The 17,386-nt window shown below is 34.7% G+C and overlaps 4 protein-coding genes and 1 long non-coding RNA gene across 11 annotated transcripts in view; 1 reads left to right on the forward strand and 4 right to left on the reverse strand.

Annotated features, from left to right (window-relative positions):
• Positions 1 to 1,262, reverse strand: part of LOC132173415 (protein LATERAL ROOT PRIMORDIUM 1-like) — a 13,859-nt gene extending 12,597 nt beyond the window's left edge. The window contains exon 1 of the mRNA XM_059584918.1: positions 356 to 1,262. Coding sequence (XP_059440901.1) covers positions 356 to 890 — 535 coding nt within the window. The 5' untranslated portion in view covers positions 891 to 1,262. The remainder of the gene's footprint in view (positions 1 to 355) is intronic.
• LOC132175179 (syntaxin-61-like) overlaps positions 1 to 17,386 on the reverse strand; it is a 51,004-nt gene that overhangs the window by 25,995 nt on the left and 7,623 nt on the right. The gene's annotated exons all lie outside the window — the stretch shown is intronic.
• On the reverse strand, positions 5,462 to 10,951 carry LOC132176030 (uncharacterized). 3 transcript variants are annotated; one of them, XM_059588142.1, is made up of 8 exons: positions 10,650 to 10,951; positions 9,421 to 9,705; positions 8,346 to 8,405; positions 8,028 to 8,237; positions 7,143 to 7,261; positions 6,960 to 7,057; positions 6,067 to 6,191; positions 5,462 to 5,988 (listed from the first exon to the last, which is right to left on the reverse strand). In XM_059588142.1, exons 1-8 carry the CDS (start codon positions 10,881 to 10,883, stop codon positions 5,827 to 5,829), a joined length of 1,293 nt encoding a protein of 430 aa, XP_059444125.1. In that variant the 5' UTR covers positions 10,884 to 10,951; the 3' UTR covers positions 5,462 to 5,826. The 3 variants fall into 3 exon arrangements, with proteins under 3 accessions (XP_059444125.1, XP_059444124.1, XP_059444126.1); XM_059588141.1 differs by having other exon boundaries at positions 5,462 to 6,191; XM_059588143.1 differs by lacking the exon at positions 9,421 to 9,705 and having other exon boundaries at positions 5,462 to 6,191.
• LOC132176021 (uncharacterized) lies at positions 11,129 to 13,476 on the forward strand. The gene is made up of 3 exons (XR_009439488.1): positions 11,129 to 11,465; positions 12,842 to 12,960; positions 13,045 to 13,476. It is a non-coding gene; the product is annotated as an uncharacterized LOC132176021 (long non-coding RNA).
• Positions 14,316 to 15,878, reverse strand: LOC132175964 (myosin-1-like). The gene is made up of 4 exons (XM_059588065.1): positions 15,571 to 15,878; positions 15,135 to 15,340; positions 14,871 to 15,006; positions 14,316 to 14,456 (listed from the first exon to the last, which is right to left on the reverse strand). The coding sequence occupies exons 2-4, from the start codon at positions 15,320 to 15,322 to the stop codon at positions 14,412 to 14,414; spliced, it is 369 nt and encodes a 122-aa protein (XP_059444048.1). The 5' UTR covers positions 15,323 to 15,340; positions 15,571 to 15,878; the 3' UTR covers positions 14,316 to 14,411.

A 17,386-nucleotide genomic window follows, 5' to 3' on the forward strand; every position in this document is an offset into this window, starting at 1 on the left:
CATATTATGAAACCATATCTTATATTCTAAGTTCTAAAACTCTGTTCCAGTATTTTCTGGAGAGATTTGTAAAAAGCTTGCATCTTTAGTTCAACAAAACCAAGTCAATTCTGTCTCAATTCCATTATTTAACCAATTTCAAACACAGATAATTCAGAGAGAGAAAATGAAAGAATTTTCTTTTCTAACAAACCCAAGTCAGTTAGTTGGGTTACTCTAATAACAAAAAACCACTACCCTGAAAAGAAAGAGAAAAAACATAAACAAAGTAAAAGGAGAGACAGCTTTTCCAACATTCCATCATCACACAACTTTGTAACAATCAGAGACAGAAAGAAAGAGTGAGAGAGAGTACCTTGGTGGGCAGAACTAATGTCACCACTCCTAGACGTAGAAGCATGGGATGCAGTAGTTGCTGGAGGAGGTGACGCCACAATTCTCGACCTTTTAACACCAGAAGACCCAGAAGAACCATCAACATCACCACTGCCACTGCCACCGCCAACCACCACCATCTTCCGATCCCGCCGACGAGACGCCGGCACCCACGTGCTCCTCACGTGAGTAGAACAATCATAACCACGACTCTTACAACAAGTCCTGCACCTCCCATGACTGCAATCCTTCTTGGCTCTGTTCCCACAGTCCCTGCAAGCCCTCATACCACTCCCACTGCTGCTATCCACCATTTTCTCAGAGCCATCATTGTTTGATGGAGTTATGCATGGAGTGGCGGTGAGGAGCGGGAAAATGCCGAGGCCAACACCAAGGGCGGCAGAGGAAGGCAGAGGAATGTTTGGGCGGTGATCAGAGGAAATGGTTTGGTTTTGCTGGTGCATGGAAGAGCTTGGAGCTATGAGAAAGAGGTCTCTCAGGCCCAACATGCCCATATGATCAGCTGGGAAATTTGCTTGTGATCACAGAAATGATATTACAATTAACAACTACCCCATAAGTTATTTTCACTTAACTAAAAAGAAAACAGGATGGGAAAATCTTTTTGTAGGGAAATCAGAATGTGATCTGAATTCTGATGTGAGAATCTTTTGGTGAATGTGAGCTATGAGTAACTGAAGAAGCTATGCAGGAAAAGAGAGAGAGAGAGAGAGAAAGAGAAAGAGGAATTATTACTATGGAGGCTTTGATGGTGAGGCTGCAGCGGCCTGCAAGCCATAGCTACAAGTACTAGTACATGTACATCAGCTTATGTACTGAAGTTTATTCCTTTTGAAAAGGTCTTGGTTTTGCATAAGAATGGCAATGGCTTTGAATTCTTTGTTTTGGATAATGGCTTGAGTTCTACTTATGAAAATAGTGGAGGTTTGATGTAATATTTCGTTTTTTCCATGTTGTTTGCTTTTTGAAGGTTTTTTTTTTTTTTTTCTTCGGTAAGAAACTGCTCTCATTCAACAACATAAGAGATTACTTTTTTTTTTTTTTTTTTTTTTACATGTGTACATAAGATGGGAAAGGAGAATTCGAACTAGTAACCTCCGTTTTATTAGGTGTAATCACAGCCGATTGAGTTACTTCTTGAAGACAACATAGGAGATTACTAACAGAAGGAAAACAACAAAGAAACAAAAAGAAAAATACAAGCTTTTTGAAGTATTTTTTAGGTTGTTCATATTTGGTCACATTATATTTATTACTTTTTATCTAAGCTTATATTACTACCGAAATACATACAAGTAAAAAAAATATAGACAAATATAATTGAGTATGTTTGTTAATGTATTTTGAGAGTGTTTTTTATTTTTGGTAAAACATATATACAGGTAAATGATTTAGGGACGAAGCCAAAGCTTAGGATGAGTAGGGGCTAAGGATCAAAAATTTTGGTGGTTAGAGGCCAACAGCCAAAAGCAAAAAAACAAAAATTTACCTTATAAATTTTTTTTTTCCTTGGAATGGGGGGGGGGGGGGGGGCATACACGGGCCACCCCAGTTTTGTCCCTTAAATGAATATCGACCAACATATATATTTTCTTATTTTGAGATCTATAGTGTATTTGAAAAACATTGTTGCAAAAAAAATGTATTCCATCTGCCGTGAGAATCATGCAAAAAATGCACCCATTAGAGCAAGTTGGGTATAGGTCACACTAGTAAAAGGTCCTTAAGCTTGCAAACTTAATTTACTCAGTAGACTAATTAACATTTTTATTTTATAAAAAAAAAAGAACTTTTATTTGAATTGTTGTCTTTTAGTAAATGTAAGAGTGCCAAAACTAACAAAGAGTATAAAAACCAGATTTTTTTTTTTTTAACATAGAGTCATAGACATAGGGCAACGTTAGATAACCATTAGTCAATAAGAATGAATTCAGCCAAAAAAATATTTTCTCAATGAATAATTATATGGTGTTGTACTAGAAAATTGAAAAGTAACCATATTTATTAAGGTTTTAGAGCTTGGTTTAGGGTTATCTTGGTTTAGAGAAATAGAGAGTGCAACAAGAAGATCAATAAATAAATCGGCACAAAAACTTGGAAGAGAGAGAGAGAGAGGCATCTAGTAGATCGATGCAAAACGAAATATGGCAACAACAACGAAATCGACACAAATGGAGTGGTAAGTGACATCAGGGAGCGGCAATAATCATACTTCGAGTTTTTTTGCAAACTAAATTTCAAAGTTTGACCTTACCCGATTGGAATTAAAAGAAAAAACAAGTTATTATCAATCTCGAATCAAGCCCTATTGAGAGCCGATCAGCTTGATAAATTCGAATTGACTTGAGTTCGGGAGGATTTTGCCTAGACCTAGTTTTGTTACTTGGATAGTGGAAAGCATTTTCTCTACATCCACCAATTTTTGGGTGGATGGAGTGTGGCAATTGGCATTTTCTTTTATCTATGTATAGGATTAGGGAGACATTATTGTTAGGTAAAAGATCACTAAAGAGATTTTATTTAAGGATGTTTGGGGTGAGAAGCCTAGCTAGTCTAGATGGGGTCAAGATCATACCCTAGCTGGCCTAGGCTACATTGCCCTATAGCTGGCCTACACATCTCCATGCACTGCATAAAGTTGAGACTCTCTTTGGCCATAACGCTTGATGTTGATGTGCCATTATAGGGTCACCTTTTTCTTTTCTCCTTTCTTTTACCTTTTCCAATGGATGTTCATGTTCTACACAATTTGTCAAAACACCTAAATTAAAATGTTAAATCAATCCTCCTAAGGGAACATGAACTCAACTTGATTGGTTCACTCACATTCATATGATTTTTTTTTTCTCAAATGAAACATATTAACAAATAATTTTTTTTAAAAATACTATTCAAAATACTTTTTCAATAAAAAAAATTCCAAAATACATCTACAAACAAATTCAAATTCTTGAGAGCATCTCCAACAGCATTAGGTATTTTACCTAGTAAAAAAATATAACTATTTATTTTAGCTATTACTTTTTTGCTACACACTTTAACAGATTCTTTATTCTATTCTCTACTTGCCTTTAAATATTTTTTCTCATTTTTTTTTATTATTATATTATTATCTTAAAAGATGTTGGGTGAAAAGAGATGAAATAAATAAACAATAAACAAAAGAAAAGTAAATAATATTTTATTCATTTAGTGTACTACAATTAATAGTACCAAATTGCTATTTATTGTAGCAATATAGCTATTCTAACTAATAGCAAACTATTCTATTGGAGCTAAAAAAATAATAATAATAAATTATAATAGCTAATATTACTCTTTTAACTATGCTGCTAAAGATGCTCTCTAGAGTCGTGAGAGGAGGCCCCTATCCAAACGGGGGCTCCCCTATCTAAACAAAGCTCTCGTGTCTAAGTGAGTCCTATGCTTAAGCGAGCTTCCTACTTAGACAATAAACTTTTTTTCTCACAAACTACTTAGGCCCCTATCCAAACGGGGGCTCCCCTATCTAAACAAAGCTCTCGTGTCTAAGTAAGTCCTATGCTTAAGCGAGCTTCCTACTTAGACAAGAAACCCTTTTTTCTCACGAACTACTTAAATAAGAAGGCATAGAATTCTTAATGTCACGTGACACAAATATCTCATAAAATTATCATTTTATTATATTTTATGAGATAGGACATGACCCATGAGGTTGCTATAAAATAAATTTTTTTAAATTAAAAAAAAAAAAAAAAAGATAGTCCACGAGGTTAGGTATTCAGCAGTAGGTTCTCTCTTTTTAAGGTTTGTTGTACCTCTAAAAACACAAAAAAATTTAAAAATTTTAAAAATTTTAAAAAGTAATAATAAAAAAAAGGTGTAAAATCTATAGAAATGAAAGGGTATGGGACCGTCCTAGTCTAGTTGAATTGGTCAAGGTTAGTGACTAATCAGGCTAGATGCCTATAGGGCTATAGCCCTAGTCTAGGCTTCTAAATGGGATTAGTCTGCCTTTTTCTCAGGCCAGCCAAGTTTGGTAGTGATGGGATATGATGAAAGATTCGGATTATCTTATAATTGTTATCATGACCTTTCATCGGTTCCTAAGGAGCACATTCTTTTGGGGGGAAAAGGGTTCACATTTTTAATGCATTTTGGATGCATCATTTAACAGTGTAAAGGTTCTTCATGACAAGTTAAATCAAATCAAATAAAAAAAAAAAAAAAAAAAAACAGTTGTGTTTACAGGAAAATATTGACTAAATTGCTATCAAAATGATTCATATAGATCATACATTTGACTCGAGAGAGGAGTTAGAAATAATAACTTTTTATTAAAAAAAATAAAATAAAATTGAAGAGATCCTCCTATGTCGCGATTTTTTTTTCTTTTTTTTTTTGTTATTCACTAAAATATAAAACCTATCAAATCACTCTTTAAAGTTTGTATTGTTATCAAATCATTATTGATTTGTACCATTAGATTCTTCATCGATAAACCAATAAGACTCAGAGTAATGGTCTTCAAAGGATAATTTAATTAGCTAAAAACCACATTTTATAAAATAAAGGTCTCTATTTCAAATTTTCATTAGTGTGAACATGTAAAAAAAAAAAAAAAAAACTCATTGTGATAACTACATTGTATCTAATAAAATTGACACATTACCTTGACCACGTGGCCCACATCTTTTATAAAATTTTGGATAAAAAAAGAGAGAGAGAATGGCAGAATTATTAATGATTTTTAACGATTTTTCATCTATTTTGCATCAGATTTTGCCGACAAAGAGGTCAGGTTCTTTTCAGTTTATTTATTTCATTAATCATTATCAATTATTATTATTATTATTATAGTCATCACCAGCGTCATTAATTGCTTTCTTAACATCAACCAGTGCATATCGCCATCATCAGCCTCATTAATACTTTTTCAACAAAAAAAAAAAACACACTCCATGAAGCATTAACAAATAGAGCCCTATTGTTTGTATCGAATTTGCTGTATATGTATTTTTATTTTAGTTACAACTAAAAAAACCGATAACATATGTCAATTTAATAAAATGAATTAAAAACATCGGATGCAAATGTTACTTCATCATAAGAACATTTTTGTTATAGATTTATTTACACAAGTGTATACACATCAATAATATGGAAATTTGACACTCACATTGTGTTGAATGGATAATTTCATCCACTCAACAAATAATGTCTTCCAAATTGACTGATGATGTCTTCCAAATGGATAAGATGATTTCATCGACTCAAAAGGGCTCCAAGATCTTAGGCTCTAGACATGCTGCTGTTTTAGCAAAAATCATTGCAACCCTTATGGATTCTGCTTGAATGGAGGATGTTCTATAGACAAATCCCTCTTCCCATTTTACTAGAACCAAATTTGAATCTGGTTTCTTAGCTGTGTGAGTCAATTGACAGGAGGCACTACCATGGTTCAGAGTTATTACCAAGATAATTTCTGAAGTATGATGACTTGCTCCAACCTTCTTCCATTGAGATGAGGTTGAGGCGTATCATCAATTTCTCCACAGCATCTTCCTCCAGGGTGCTAAGTGAATCAGACAATTGCTTTTGTAAGGAGGAATCCTGCAATTGTTTAAATAAAATCCTATTAGTTAATTCAAAAGTAAATACAGATGTTATGTCACAGATAGAGAATAGTGCCTTTGCTTCCTGATACAACTTCAGATATTGCAATGATTGCTCATAGAATCCACAGTGGTAGAGAAGAATGCTATAATCTCTTAATTCCTTTGCATCAGTATCCAGGAGTATAAGACGTTCAGATGCTGTAACAATGGCAAGAATTTCCACATAAATAGGTGCAGAGGCAAATGAGAAGATCTTATCCTCTCAGGATAGTTTGTAATCATTCACTGGTTTGCAACATGCTTGGAACAGTAAGCTAAAGTTTTGAATCATGACCATTAGTGCAATGCGATATGAGAAGATGATGTCATTTTGGTTATAATTCTCGTGATGGCTGCTTCCAAAAATGACTCAAATACATATAACTTTTCATATCCAATAAAAAAATATGCTTACACAATTCTTAAAAATTGAGAATGCACCCAAGCCAGCTAATATGAATACTTTCTGAATGTTTCCATTACAGAAGAGGATTGTGCATTAAAATCTCAAAGGAAGCAAAATGAGAGTGAGCCATTAACAGCTCAAGATAGGTTACCATCTCAACCATGATAAATTTCCAATCTTACTAATATTGAAAAAAAATCTTGATACTTATCCAAAACATATGATTAACACGTCACTGGTCTCATCACTCAAGTTTAATGACTTCTAAAAGGTAGTTAATATTGATAAGAAGTCTCAAACCAACACTACATTTGTAGAGCATAAATGCATTGAGCAACCAACTATCCAATTCTAACAAATAATAAAAAGGGGAAACTACAATTACCCTCCCAACAAGAAGTTTCTAGAGTAGCCACATCTCACACTTCAAATCCATTTTACTTTCTAGTGACATTGGCTCAAAAGCAGAAAGAAAAAGAATATACTAGATACTAGGAGTAAAATCTACATATAGTACATACTAGATAATGCGCGCCTCATGTCCCCAAAACGTACGCTAGTCCAAACCCCACGTTCTAGCCTATGTTGAGCAGCCTTAGCAGATGCAAGTTGAAAGCCACTGAAAGGAAAAATTATGATATGAACACCTTATTTGTGTAAATTAAGTACATATTGCATTGCAATTGAATTGAAAACCGGAGTACCTTTCTTCACCAATATTTGTTTTATCGATGCAGTTAGCTGCATGTGCTGCCCATAAGAATAAACTCCTGGTATGATCATGTTGAAATGGCCAGAAAGCATTCTTCAAATTTTTCAAAATCTGTACATTTCATATAGCAGGATTAATGTGTACTAAAAGACGATTATGTGGATACGTTATCTCAAACCTCTCATTTTAAACTCAAACAAAAAGTTGAACTGATGTGTGTAGTTATGAATGATATCACATTGGAGCTTTGTCACTCACATACATGCACATCTAAGACTCTAAGTCTCTAACCCTTTGTTTGGCTCATAAATGTTTTTTTTTTCTTAATAATTATTATTATTCTTATTTTTTATTTTATGAATATGCTTGGTCCTTACATATTTACCTTAGTTTCAAACATGAGTGGTTAAACATAATCTTTTTTTTTTTTTTTTTTAACATGTCATCACATATGTTCCATACGCTACAAGAATGCCATGTCAATTATAACTGTAAGAAGGTGTTTGATCTGCAGGCTTCGGCCTGGGAAGATTATATTCAAAATTGTGCGACAGGACATACAAAATGTCTTTGTGGTGTAGCATCTTGCTGCGGAGGCATTTGGTGTAAGAGTCTGTCCATAAAACATCAAATCCTATATTTGGTTTGGTAATAAATAGTATGTACCATAGAACATGACACATATATAGAGGCGGCAGCCACAAATATAGTTAGGGAGAAGCCTTAATTAAAAAGATTGTTCAATTTCCCATTAAAAGGTAATAGATAAAAGGCATTATTACAAGCAACGTGGTTATAACGTACTAAAAACTTGGCAATATAGGGAATACAAAAGAAGGAAAAAAAAAATGCAAGCAAGCAAGAACATAAAAGTCACCTCCACCAATAGCGTTTGTGAAGTAACTATATGTTGTTGATCTGACTCCTTGCTTTTTTGTTTAACATAGCCTCTGGGTAGACTATGAAGATCATGAGGAAAGAATATCTCTACATCAAAATTCACAAGGCCCCACAAGCGAAGCATTTTCAGGAGTTCTGAGTATATAAGTGAAAGCATTGCAATGGAGCCTGAACGATGGGTCAAAACCTGTTCAACATGTTAAGAAAAATACTATTAGAACTCCTTTGTTTGTTAGCATTCTCTATCAACCAGAAAAAGGCTCGCAATAACAACACAGAAGGTTAAATTCCCTACTGAGTGAAGATAAAGAGCTCGAGGCTCTGATTGATTTCGCGAATGGGTTCTTCGGAAGCCCTGAAAAGAAGAACCCATATCATGAAAGAGCAAATACTGAAATACCATTGCAGCTAGGGGAGAAAATACTTGATGAAATATAATCTGATTTAGCTTCTAAAAGTAATGGATCTATATGAAATCATTTATTTATTTTACTAGAGTTAGTATATGATGGTTTTGTTTGCAGAATGCATGCAAGTCAACAAATATATATGTTGGCAATTTTGCAACATAAACTTCCTAAACATTCAACAGCCTCAGTTAAACATGAAATCGATCAATATAGAATACAATAGCAAAAACTTATTGCTTGCAGGAAATATAAAACGCTGGGCCTCAACTTATAAAATTTCCATTTTTTTTACATAAAATTAAAATTAACTTCAAATTTTAAAACCGAGGGCCTGTTTAGTAAACTTTTGGAAAACCCATTTCACTTCTTAAACACTAAAAACTCTTCTCAAATACCAATTAACCAAATGGATTTTCAGATGTGGCCCCCACCACTAACACACTTTTCAAAACAAAGTACAAAACTCTTCTCAAAACCCAAAACACTTCTCATAAAATAAAACACAACAATTAAAAAAAAAAAAAAAACTCATATTGTCATGTACAATTTTTTCCACGAGTAGGGGCTGCTGATTACATCTATGAAAAATAAATAGATAAAAAAAAATAAAAAATAAAAAAAGAGAGATTATGGTGTTGTTGTGGCCTCTGTTTGATAAGGGCCGCCAAATCACCACCACGGTGGTGGCACTGCCACCATGGTGCAACACTTTTCTCATTACAAAAAAAAACTTGTTTTTTTCTTTTATTTTATAAAAATATTTCTCAATTTTTAATTCTTACAAAACACCCTTCGAAACTTCACCAAACCAATTCTCAACTTTTCTCAAATATGATCTCCATTCTCCACCAAATCAATTCTCAATTTTTACTTTTTTTTTTTTTCAAAATTCTTTTCAAAACCCAAAATAATTCTCAAAACTTTACCAAACGGGCCCCAAAACTCTTCCAATGAATATACCTTCGTGCCATACAGATATCTCTCTAAACTCTCCAAGAGTTTCTCGGGCGACAAACTATATGAAGAGTTATACTGAGAACAGTAGCCCACTGAAAGATCGTCCAATCTCTCAATGAAAGCATCCACAGGGAGAGGAACTGAAGAGTGTGAAATAAGAGAATCATCCTCTGCAGCTATATAAAGAGCTGTTTTCCCCAAATCAACACATCTATTAATCGTGATGCTGGTTTCCCTTTCGATATCAGAGAAGTTTTGAATCTGCGTACAGAAACCCTCCCTCGCGTCCTGCTCAATGATCAATCATAAATCAAGTTCACCAAATTAAACAACACTACATCCAAAAATAAACAAAGATGAATATAGATTCAGAAACTAAAAATTGATGATGTATAAAGTTCTTTCACTTAGAGTATCCAACCCTAAAGCTTAAACTTAGTAGGTGTTGTAGATGCTCAACAAATACATATACCCATAACTAAGCACACATTCAACCAATGTAGGATTTCTTAACAAATAAATTTCATTAAGAAAAGAACAATACATGAAATTCACACAATAAAAAAGAAAGACAAAGAATCAAATTAGCCAATACTGCGTTGAGTGTACCAACAGTGAACAAATTTATATCAGAATCCAGACAATACACAAAACATCAAATTTCACCAAATCTATATTACATGAACCAAAATTTAATTTCCCTTAAATAAAAAGTAGAAATAAATATTCAAAATTATAATTTTTATTATCAATAATCACGGAACATACACAATGCACCAAACAGACTAAAAAAAAATATCGATGAATTTAAATTAAAAGGGTAACTACACTTTATCTACAAGTAGTTTTAGTTGAGTCTGAGTTGTCAACCTGCAACTTAAAAAATTACCCTTTGTTTACCAAGGTCTAATAAAATTTACTTTTGGTTCATGTATTCAGATTATAATGAGGTTGTTATTGTTCCTTCTTGGCTTTATGCATACAAATTCTATCGATTTTAAGCTGAAAATTATTAAGGGCCCGATCACACGTGGGTAAAATGCTAATTAAAATGAAACTTGTTAAATTATTTGTTGACCGTTCGAACTCAAGTCATAGGTGGATCAATTATTACTAACCCTAAAATAAACCACTTCCACCATCAAAATTCATGAAGAACATGACCTATGGATAAAAATAAAATAATAATAAATAAATAAATAAATAGAAGAAGGTGATGAGATGGAAGTTACTCTAGCATGAGAGGTGTCGATTCCAGAAGATTCCAAAGCCTCGTGGAGAACGAACTTCAGGTCGCTCCCCACTTGCTGAGAATTTGATCCGGCACGACACACCACGCGAAAACACGAAGAAGAAGATGATTGTGGTGGTGGTGGTGGTGGAGGGTAGGATTGGAATTTCGGGAATTTGGAAGGGGTTGTGAGTAAAGAGGCTCTGGGAATCCATGGAGAGGCTAACGAAGTCATCGTCTTCAGTTTGAGAGAGAGAAGAGAGAAAATTATCAGAGCAAGTCAGACAGAGAGAGAGAGAGAGAGAGTGATTTGTCCCACGTGTATATTTCTTCCGTGGCAGATATTTTAATATAGAGGTTTGATATAGGCACAACACAAACCCAACTTAAAACCAACTTCTCTCCTACATGGCATTTATTTATTTTTTATTATATTTTTTTTAAACCAAATCAAATGTCCGTAAAAATCAAATTTTCAGAAATCTAAAAGTCTCTCTCAGTCCCTCGCTCTCCCTCCCGCTCACCCTCTCTCCTCCGGCGAGTTCATCGGCCACCGGAAATCCTCTCTCAGTCCCTCGCTCTCCCTCCCGTGCTCACCCTCTCTCTCCTCCGGCGAGTTCTTCGGCCACCGGAAATCCTCTCTCACTCCATCGCTCTCCCTCCCGCGCTCACCCTCTCTCTCCTCCGGCGAGTTCTTCGGCACCGGCGAAGCTGTCCGTCCGTCGCAAGGTTCCGTCGACTGTCTCTCTCACCGGCGAAGCTCCTGTCTCTCTCTCACTCCGGCGAAGCCGAAGGCTCTCTCTCTCCTCCTCCGGTGGTAAGTAATCCCTCTCTCTCATCCACATTCAAAATCTAGGGCTTTTTGATTTATGTGTAGTGGTTGCTAGAATAGTGTATTAGATTTATGTGTATTTAGGGTTTAGATTTCTGTTTTTTGAATATTATTGGGTATGGATTTTTTTCTTCTTTTAAGGGAGGGCTTGTTAGGCTCATCCTTGGTTTTCTAGCTGGCCCTACAATGAAAATGGAAGCGGAAAGGAGGCATGAGGTGATCAAAGGGCTTCTGAATATTACTTTCCTTGAGATTGTTGATCCCATAACTGTAAATTATAGCTTATCTCTTTCTTCTGGGAAACTTGTGAAACCCATAGGAACCCGAATGATTCTTTGGGATAGAGAGGCTTCAAAGTTTTTGGCACCAAAGTTGGACAGGTCAAGTGGTTATAAGAATATCATTGAATATGCCACATATTTTTCTGAAGCAATTTCCGAGGGTTTGTTATGGGATAACAGCGATCATACTAGTGCACTTTCTGAGTTGATAAAGTTGGGCTTCATGCTGGAATTTAATGAGCAATCAGTAGGGTTTTTAATGAAGTCCAAGAATTTGCAGATTTTCATTGAAGATGAGGAGTTTCTCACTTCTGCCTTCCCTTCTGAATATGCCACAATTGGTTAATGTTTTTAATTGCTGTTTTGTCCTGGGTTTTTCTTTCTATTCTGTTTTTTTTTTTTTTTTTTTTTATTATTATTATTTGGTTGAAAGTCTTTCTCTTGTAATTTTGAACTAAATGATAATTTTGTGATGTCTGCATTTATATGTATTTGTTGCTGCATTGCTGATTCTTATTGTCTGTTAAATGTGTGCTTCTCTTGTAATTTATCTTACTGTTTGATCAGTCAGAATTCTACATGTGATGTTTGTTGATATTGAACATAAAGTAAGAAGAAAAATGTACACCATCAACATTCAGTACCTGCAGATAGTTCAACCTTTTGAGTGCCAGAAATGGGCCTTTATAGGGTCTTTTTTGATTGCAGTGTCTGTGACAGTGAGTGAATGGAAAGCCAAGAAATACCAAAGAACATACTTTGCTGATTTTGATTGTTATAATCGCACCTGTCACTGTGAAAGTACAATTCTTTAACAGATAAGCAACATAAATTAATGAGTTATTAGAGATTGATATAATGTCCCTAAAAGTGCCTATAGCAATTCTGTCAACTACCAAGGTTTTTCTACTTGCTCATCATATTCTGTCAACTGCCACTTTATCGTCGCCTCTCTCAAGAGAAGTCTTGGAATGAAGTTCATTTTCTTTTTTTCTTTTCAAGCCTATTTAAGTTCTTACTATTTGTATGCTTTTTATAGTTCACACTGCTTATACAATAATATTTTGAATTATACATTAGGTAAGCAAAAAAGTTACTCATCATAGCTGCCTAAATGGACAAGGGGGGTGAAGTTGAATCTTTGTGTACACGTATTCCAAATGATGAAGATTTTTTGGAGCAAGATTGCCCTCAAATAGGTTTGACTTTTCATCTTTTGTTTGGGTTATAATTTTGCTTTGACACACCAAGATGGCTTTTAACTTTGTATCCCTTTTTGATAGATGTGGATGAAGAAGTTGAAGAACCAAATGTCTTAAGGATCACTTGTTCGGATGAAGAGTTGGATGGGGATGAAAGTTCGAATGAAGAGTTGGATGGAGATGAAAAATTTGAAGAAACAGAGATGATCGGTGGGAATGAAAAAGTTGAAGAACCAAGGATGATCGGCATCTTTTAACTTTGTAGCATTCTGATACATGTCATTATGTCCAAGAGCATGTAAAATTTAATATAGTTTATGCCTTTGATGTTGGCATTTTTTTTAGGGAATTGGCATGTAACTGTCTTTTTGGGAAGTTGCCATGTGACTTTGTCTTTTTTAGAAATTGTCATGTAACTCTTTAAAAGGATTGTGTTGGGAGCAACGTGGAAGAGCTTTGTCATTTATGTTTATTGTATATTTCTTACTGTTTATGAAAGTTTTTATAGGGTTCTTTGATTTTTTGTTCATTTATTTTTGGGGGAAGTTGGATTTATGGGTTGCTAGTTGTTTTAGATAGTGAAAGTGTTTGTTAATTTGTAGTTATAACGTGCAAATGATGGTGTCAGTGTTATAATTGAAGCTAGATTTAGTTATTCAAGTATTGGTTTTTGGTCTGATTGATCTTTTGTCACTATACGTCTGTGATGTTTGGTTCTTTGAGGATTTGTTTCTTTATATTTGGAAACTGAATGTAGCTTTAGGAAAAATAGTGAATTTGGGACAGTGGGTTTTAGTAGGGTTATTGTTGTTTTAGTGTCTATATTTTTTTCCTCTTCACAATTATTGTGTATCTTAATGTGGCATCTAATGTATCTATTATTTCTAGTTCTCTATTTTATGTTTGTTTTGCATATGCGGGAAAGGTTAGAGTTGTCTCAGTATTAACTTAAAATTTTATCTTGCTGAAAAACAGCGTGTATGTCCTTGAGAATTAGGTTGTAACAAAATGGCGTATTTTACATTAAGCAGTCCTTTTGTATTAAGCAGTAAAAGCAGCGATGAGTAGGTACAATGCATTCCAGCAAGATTCGTGTAATAACAAGTCTGCTGTGTATGTTATAATTGAGATAAGGAGCATATACATAGCAATATAAATGAAGCACCTACAAAATTCTACATCTGGCTCATAAATGAAGGTACCCATACGCGTGAGGAAGGAAGCTCATATCAAGATATATTACAACATTTTCTTGTATAATCTCAGTGACTCATGAGAGTATTTTAAAGTGAAAAAGCCAAGAGATGACAAAGCCAAGGACCATGCAGGCTAGAAGAAAATGCATTATGCGGCGGCAATGCCAGACGGTTCGAGTCTCCACTAGTATCACAGGAGCTGCTACTGCTGACGAGGCTGCAGCAGTAGCATTGCTTGCCTCATTTCTCTGCTCACCAGCAACATTGAGTGCAGTGCCACCACAAATCTCGCAGGTTCTGCAAAAAGTAAGTAAATTTATTACCAATGAGGACAGACAGTATTGGCACGTGAATCAAAACTAACCTAGTTACTGAATTTGATTGGGCATATGAAGCAGAAACCAGAAATGTGGTAGGAAGCAAGTTTCAAATCTAAATGAACAGTAGCAAGCTCTGGATTTACTGCTCTATCATTGGCTCAATCACAGCCCTACAGAGCAACGACAAGAAATGTGGTTGATCAATTACATTCACTTATAGTACATGTGCAACTTCTTGTCCAAATTCATTTTCCCATTCCAATGGGAGGGAGGACTTCTTGAGTAGTATTAAGAATCCATGTCCATGTATCTTCCATGAACTACCTCATGGATAAATGCCATGCACCAACTAATAATTTAGCCAAAAACCAATACCAAATATATAAAGTACCTGTCCAGTTCGGAAGAACAACTTTGTGTAGCCAACTTGATACATTTCAGGCAAGATATTGAACTGATGAAGAATTGCAACTAAAACACTAAGTGGATCCTGATATGCGACATTCTCCAGCAGAAGAAAACCATATCTGATGTGAGATTTAACATCAGATATCCACCAAGCCAAAGGAAAAAAAAAAAAAAAATCGTAATCAATTAGGAAATATATAAGAATTTTTAAAGCTGTTACTGAAGATAAAATATTATCTTTCTTTACCTTCTGGCAAACTTCTGGTAGGACATTCTGGTGGGAAAGCCAGATCTTGATATTCGTACTACTTCTAGGACTCCACAACATCTTAACTGCGGCAGCACAAGTCCTTGCTCATACAATTTGGGAGACTGAAGGTTATTGGGCTTGATACAACGTATGAAATGAGGTGTGGTGCTTTCTAGGTGTTGCATCAGTAGGAATAATTGACCCTGAATACCACCAAAAACAAATATTCACTACCCAATCAAACATATAACTAAAAAACAATAAAACCAACAAAACCCAAAACTGCCAACTTTCTCGGCATCCAACCAAACAAAAACACATCAAAGACACGGAAGCAGAGAAAACAAAACCAAAACCCTAATCAGAAGAAAAAAAAAATCAATAATAAAAAGATCTAACAGGGGGATTTGAGTTTATAAGGAAGAAGACACACCAGGATGAGATCGAAGAGGGTGGCCTGGTCGACCTTGACGAACTCGGCGTCCCAGGCCTTGAGGTCATCGGAGGAGGAGGTGGAGCGTTCTTCGGATGCGGCGGCTGCTTTGGGGGCCTCGACGTGCTTCTTGTAGTACTCGGTGGCCGAAGACGTCGCCGGAGTGAGAGAGACAGAGACGGAACCTTACGAGAAACTGAGCGCGGGAGGGGAGCGAAAAACTGAGAGGATTTTTGGATCTGAAAGGGGAAAAGAGGATGTGAATTTTTTAAAAATTCAAACTTTTATTTTTTATTAAAAAAAATGCCATGTAGGAGAGAAGTTGGTTTTGAGTTGGGTTTGTGTTGTGCCTTTAACATTTTTCAATTTTAAAACGATCGTTAATAGTAATTTGACAGGTCATATGAAAGAAAGTTAACGGCATCCTCTTACAGCGACGAAAACGCCATGCGACTTCACCATGCGACTTCTACCGATGATCTTGTTGACTTCACCTTACGACTCGTCACCGTTGTTTTTTTGCTGTGAGATGATGCCATTAACTTTATTTCATATGACCTGTCAAATTATTAACCTTAGATCATTTTAAAATTATCTTAGCCGTGAACCGGTTTGTGGGTGCTTTTCGTATCGTAATTTTATAAATAAAAAGTGCGATTTTAAATTAAATTACAAATGAATTGTTTAGAATTGCATTTTTAAAAAATAGCAATCTGAAAACATAAATTGTATATGGTTTCAAATCTCATGTAAGAAAGTGTTTTTCTAAAAACGCACAATTTAATATGCTAAATTACGATTTTAAAGGTCAAACGCTTAATTATGTTTTTAAAAATCAATATTTTTAAATCGCAATTTTTTAAATCACAACCATAAGAAAACACCACCTAATTCGTGTAAATTTATTTTAAAATCGTTATGCATTGTTAAGCTACAGTTCTTTTTTTTTTTGAAATATAAGTTACAGTGCTCAGCACATTTGTTAAGCACAATAATAATAATAAACTACTTCCTTCGCCAAAGTGGATAACCAGAAGGAGACTTTTATTTTATTTTTTATTTTTTTGCTATTTTTGCTACAAGGCCAGCCAAAATAACCTTTCGGGGATTTTGGCTAGCCCAATGGGGTAATGATATAGTTTACGCAGGCGTAAATTTTTTTTTTATTATTATTATTTTTTAAAAAAAAAAAAAATTTATGCCTGGCGTGCATCACTGTTGATGCACGCCGGCGTAAACTGTATCATTACCCAACCCAATGTATTACGCATGAGAGAAGGAAAGGTAGTTAAGTTTACTGCATAATAGTATAACTCTGAGTTGAGTGAACCGAACTGAGGATGAGTGAAACCTATGAATCATTACATTTCAAGTAAAATTGTGATGAGCCATTTAATAATGAGGATCTGTTTAAAAAATCCAAGACCTAAAAATTGTCACATCATCAAAAATTAAAAGTTAACTAGCATGTAAACAATAAACTTAGCAAGCCTTAAATCCATTTTCCATCCAAACCCAAATCTCCATAAGCTCGAACAAGAATCCTCGATATTTCATTTGAAATTGATAGTATTTATTTTATGGTCAAGATTTAAATTTGATGCATGTAACGGTGTATATAATGTTGTATTATTTAAACTTTTTAAAGACATGTCAATATCGACATCATATACACGGTTAGTTAAAATCAACTTCAAATCCTGACCATTAAATTGAAACTATCTATTTTATTTGAAGTTGAGAGAATCTAGTTGATCAATGTTTACTTATAAATTATTTTTAATGCATCGTTTGTTTTATGGATTGGTGTTGGAAA

Source organism: Corylus avellana, chromosome ca3 (assembly GCF_901000735.1).
Source record: "Corylus avellana chromosome ca3, CavTom2PMs-1.0".
NCBI lineage: Eukaryota > Viridiplantae > Streptophyta > Magnoliopsida > Fagales > Betulaceae > Corylus > Corylus avellana.

What these genes read in the sequence shown, in the direction of transcription:
- LOC132176030 (XM_059588141.1), bottom strand. Translation starts at nt 10,883, where the DNA reads ATGACTTCGTTAGCCTCTCCATGGATTCCCAGAGCCTCTTTACTCACA. An exon ending in TCGACACCTCTCATGCTAGA is followed by an intron (nt 9,706 to 10,649) that starts GTAACTTCCATC and finishes ATCATTGAGCAG; the next exon opens with GACGCGAGGGAGGGTTTCTG. An exon ending in GAGCTCTTTATCTTCACTCA is followed by an intron (nt 8,238 to 8,345) that starts GTAGGGAATTTA and finishes CATGTTGAACAG; the next exon opens with GTTTTGACCCATCGTTCAGG.
- LOC132175964 (XM_059588065.1), bottom strand. Translation starts at nt 15,322, where the DNA reads ATGCAACACCTAGAAAGCACCACACCTCATTTCATACGTTGTATCAAG. An exon ending in TACCAGAAGTTTGCCAGAAG is followed by an intron (nt 15,007 to 15,134) that starts GTAAAGAAAGAT and finishes ATCTCACATCAG; the next exon opens with ATATGGTTTTCTTCTGCTGG. An exon ending in TGTTCTTCCGAACTGGACAG is followed by an intron (nt 14,457 to 14,870) that starts GTACTTTATATA and finishes TACTTTTTGCAG; the next exon opens with AACCTGCGAGATTTGTGGTG.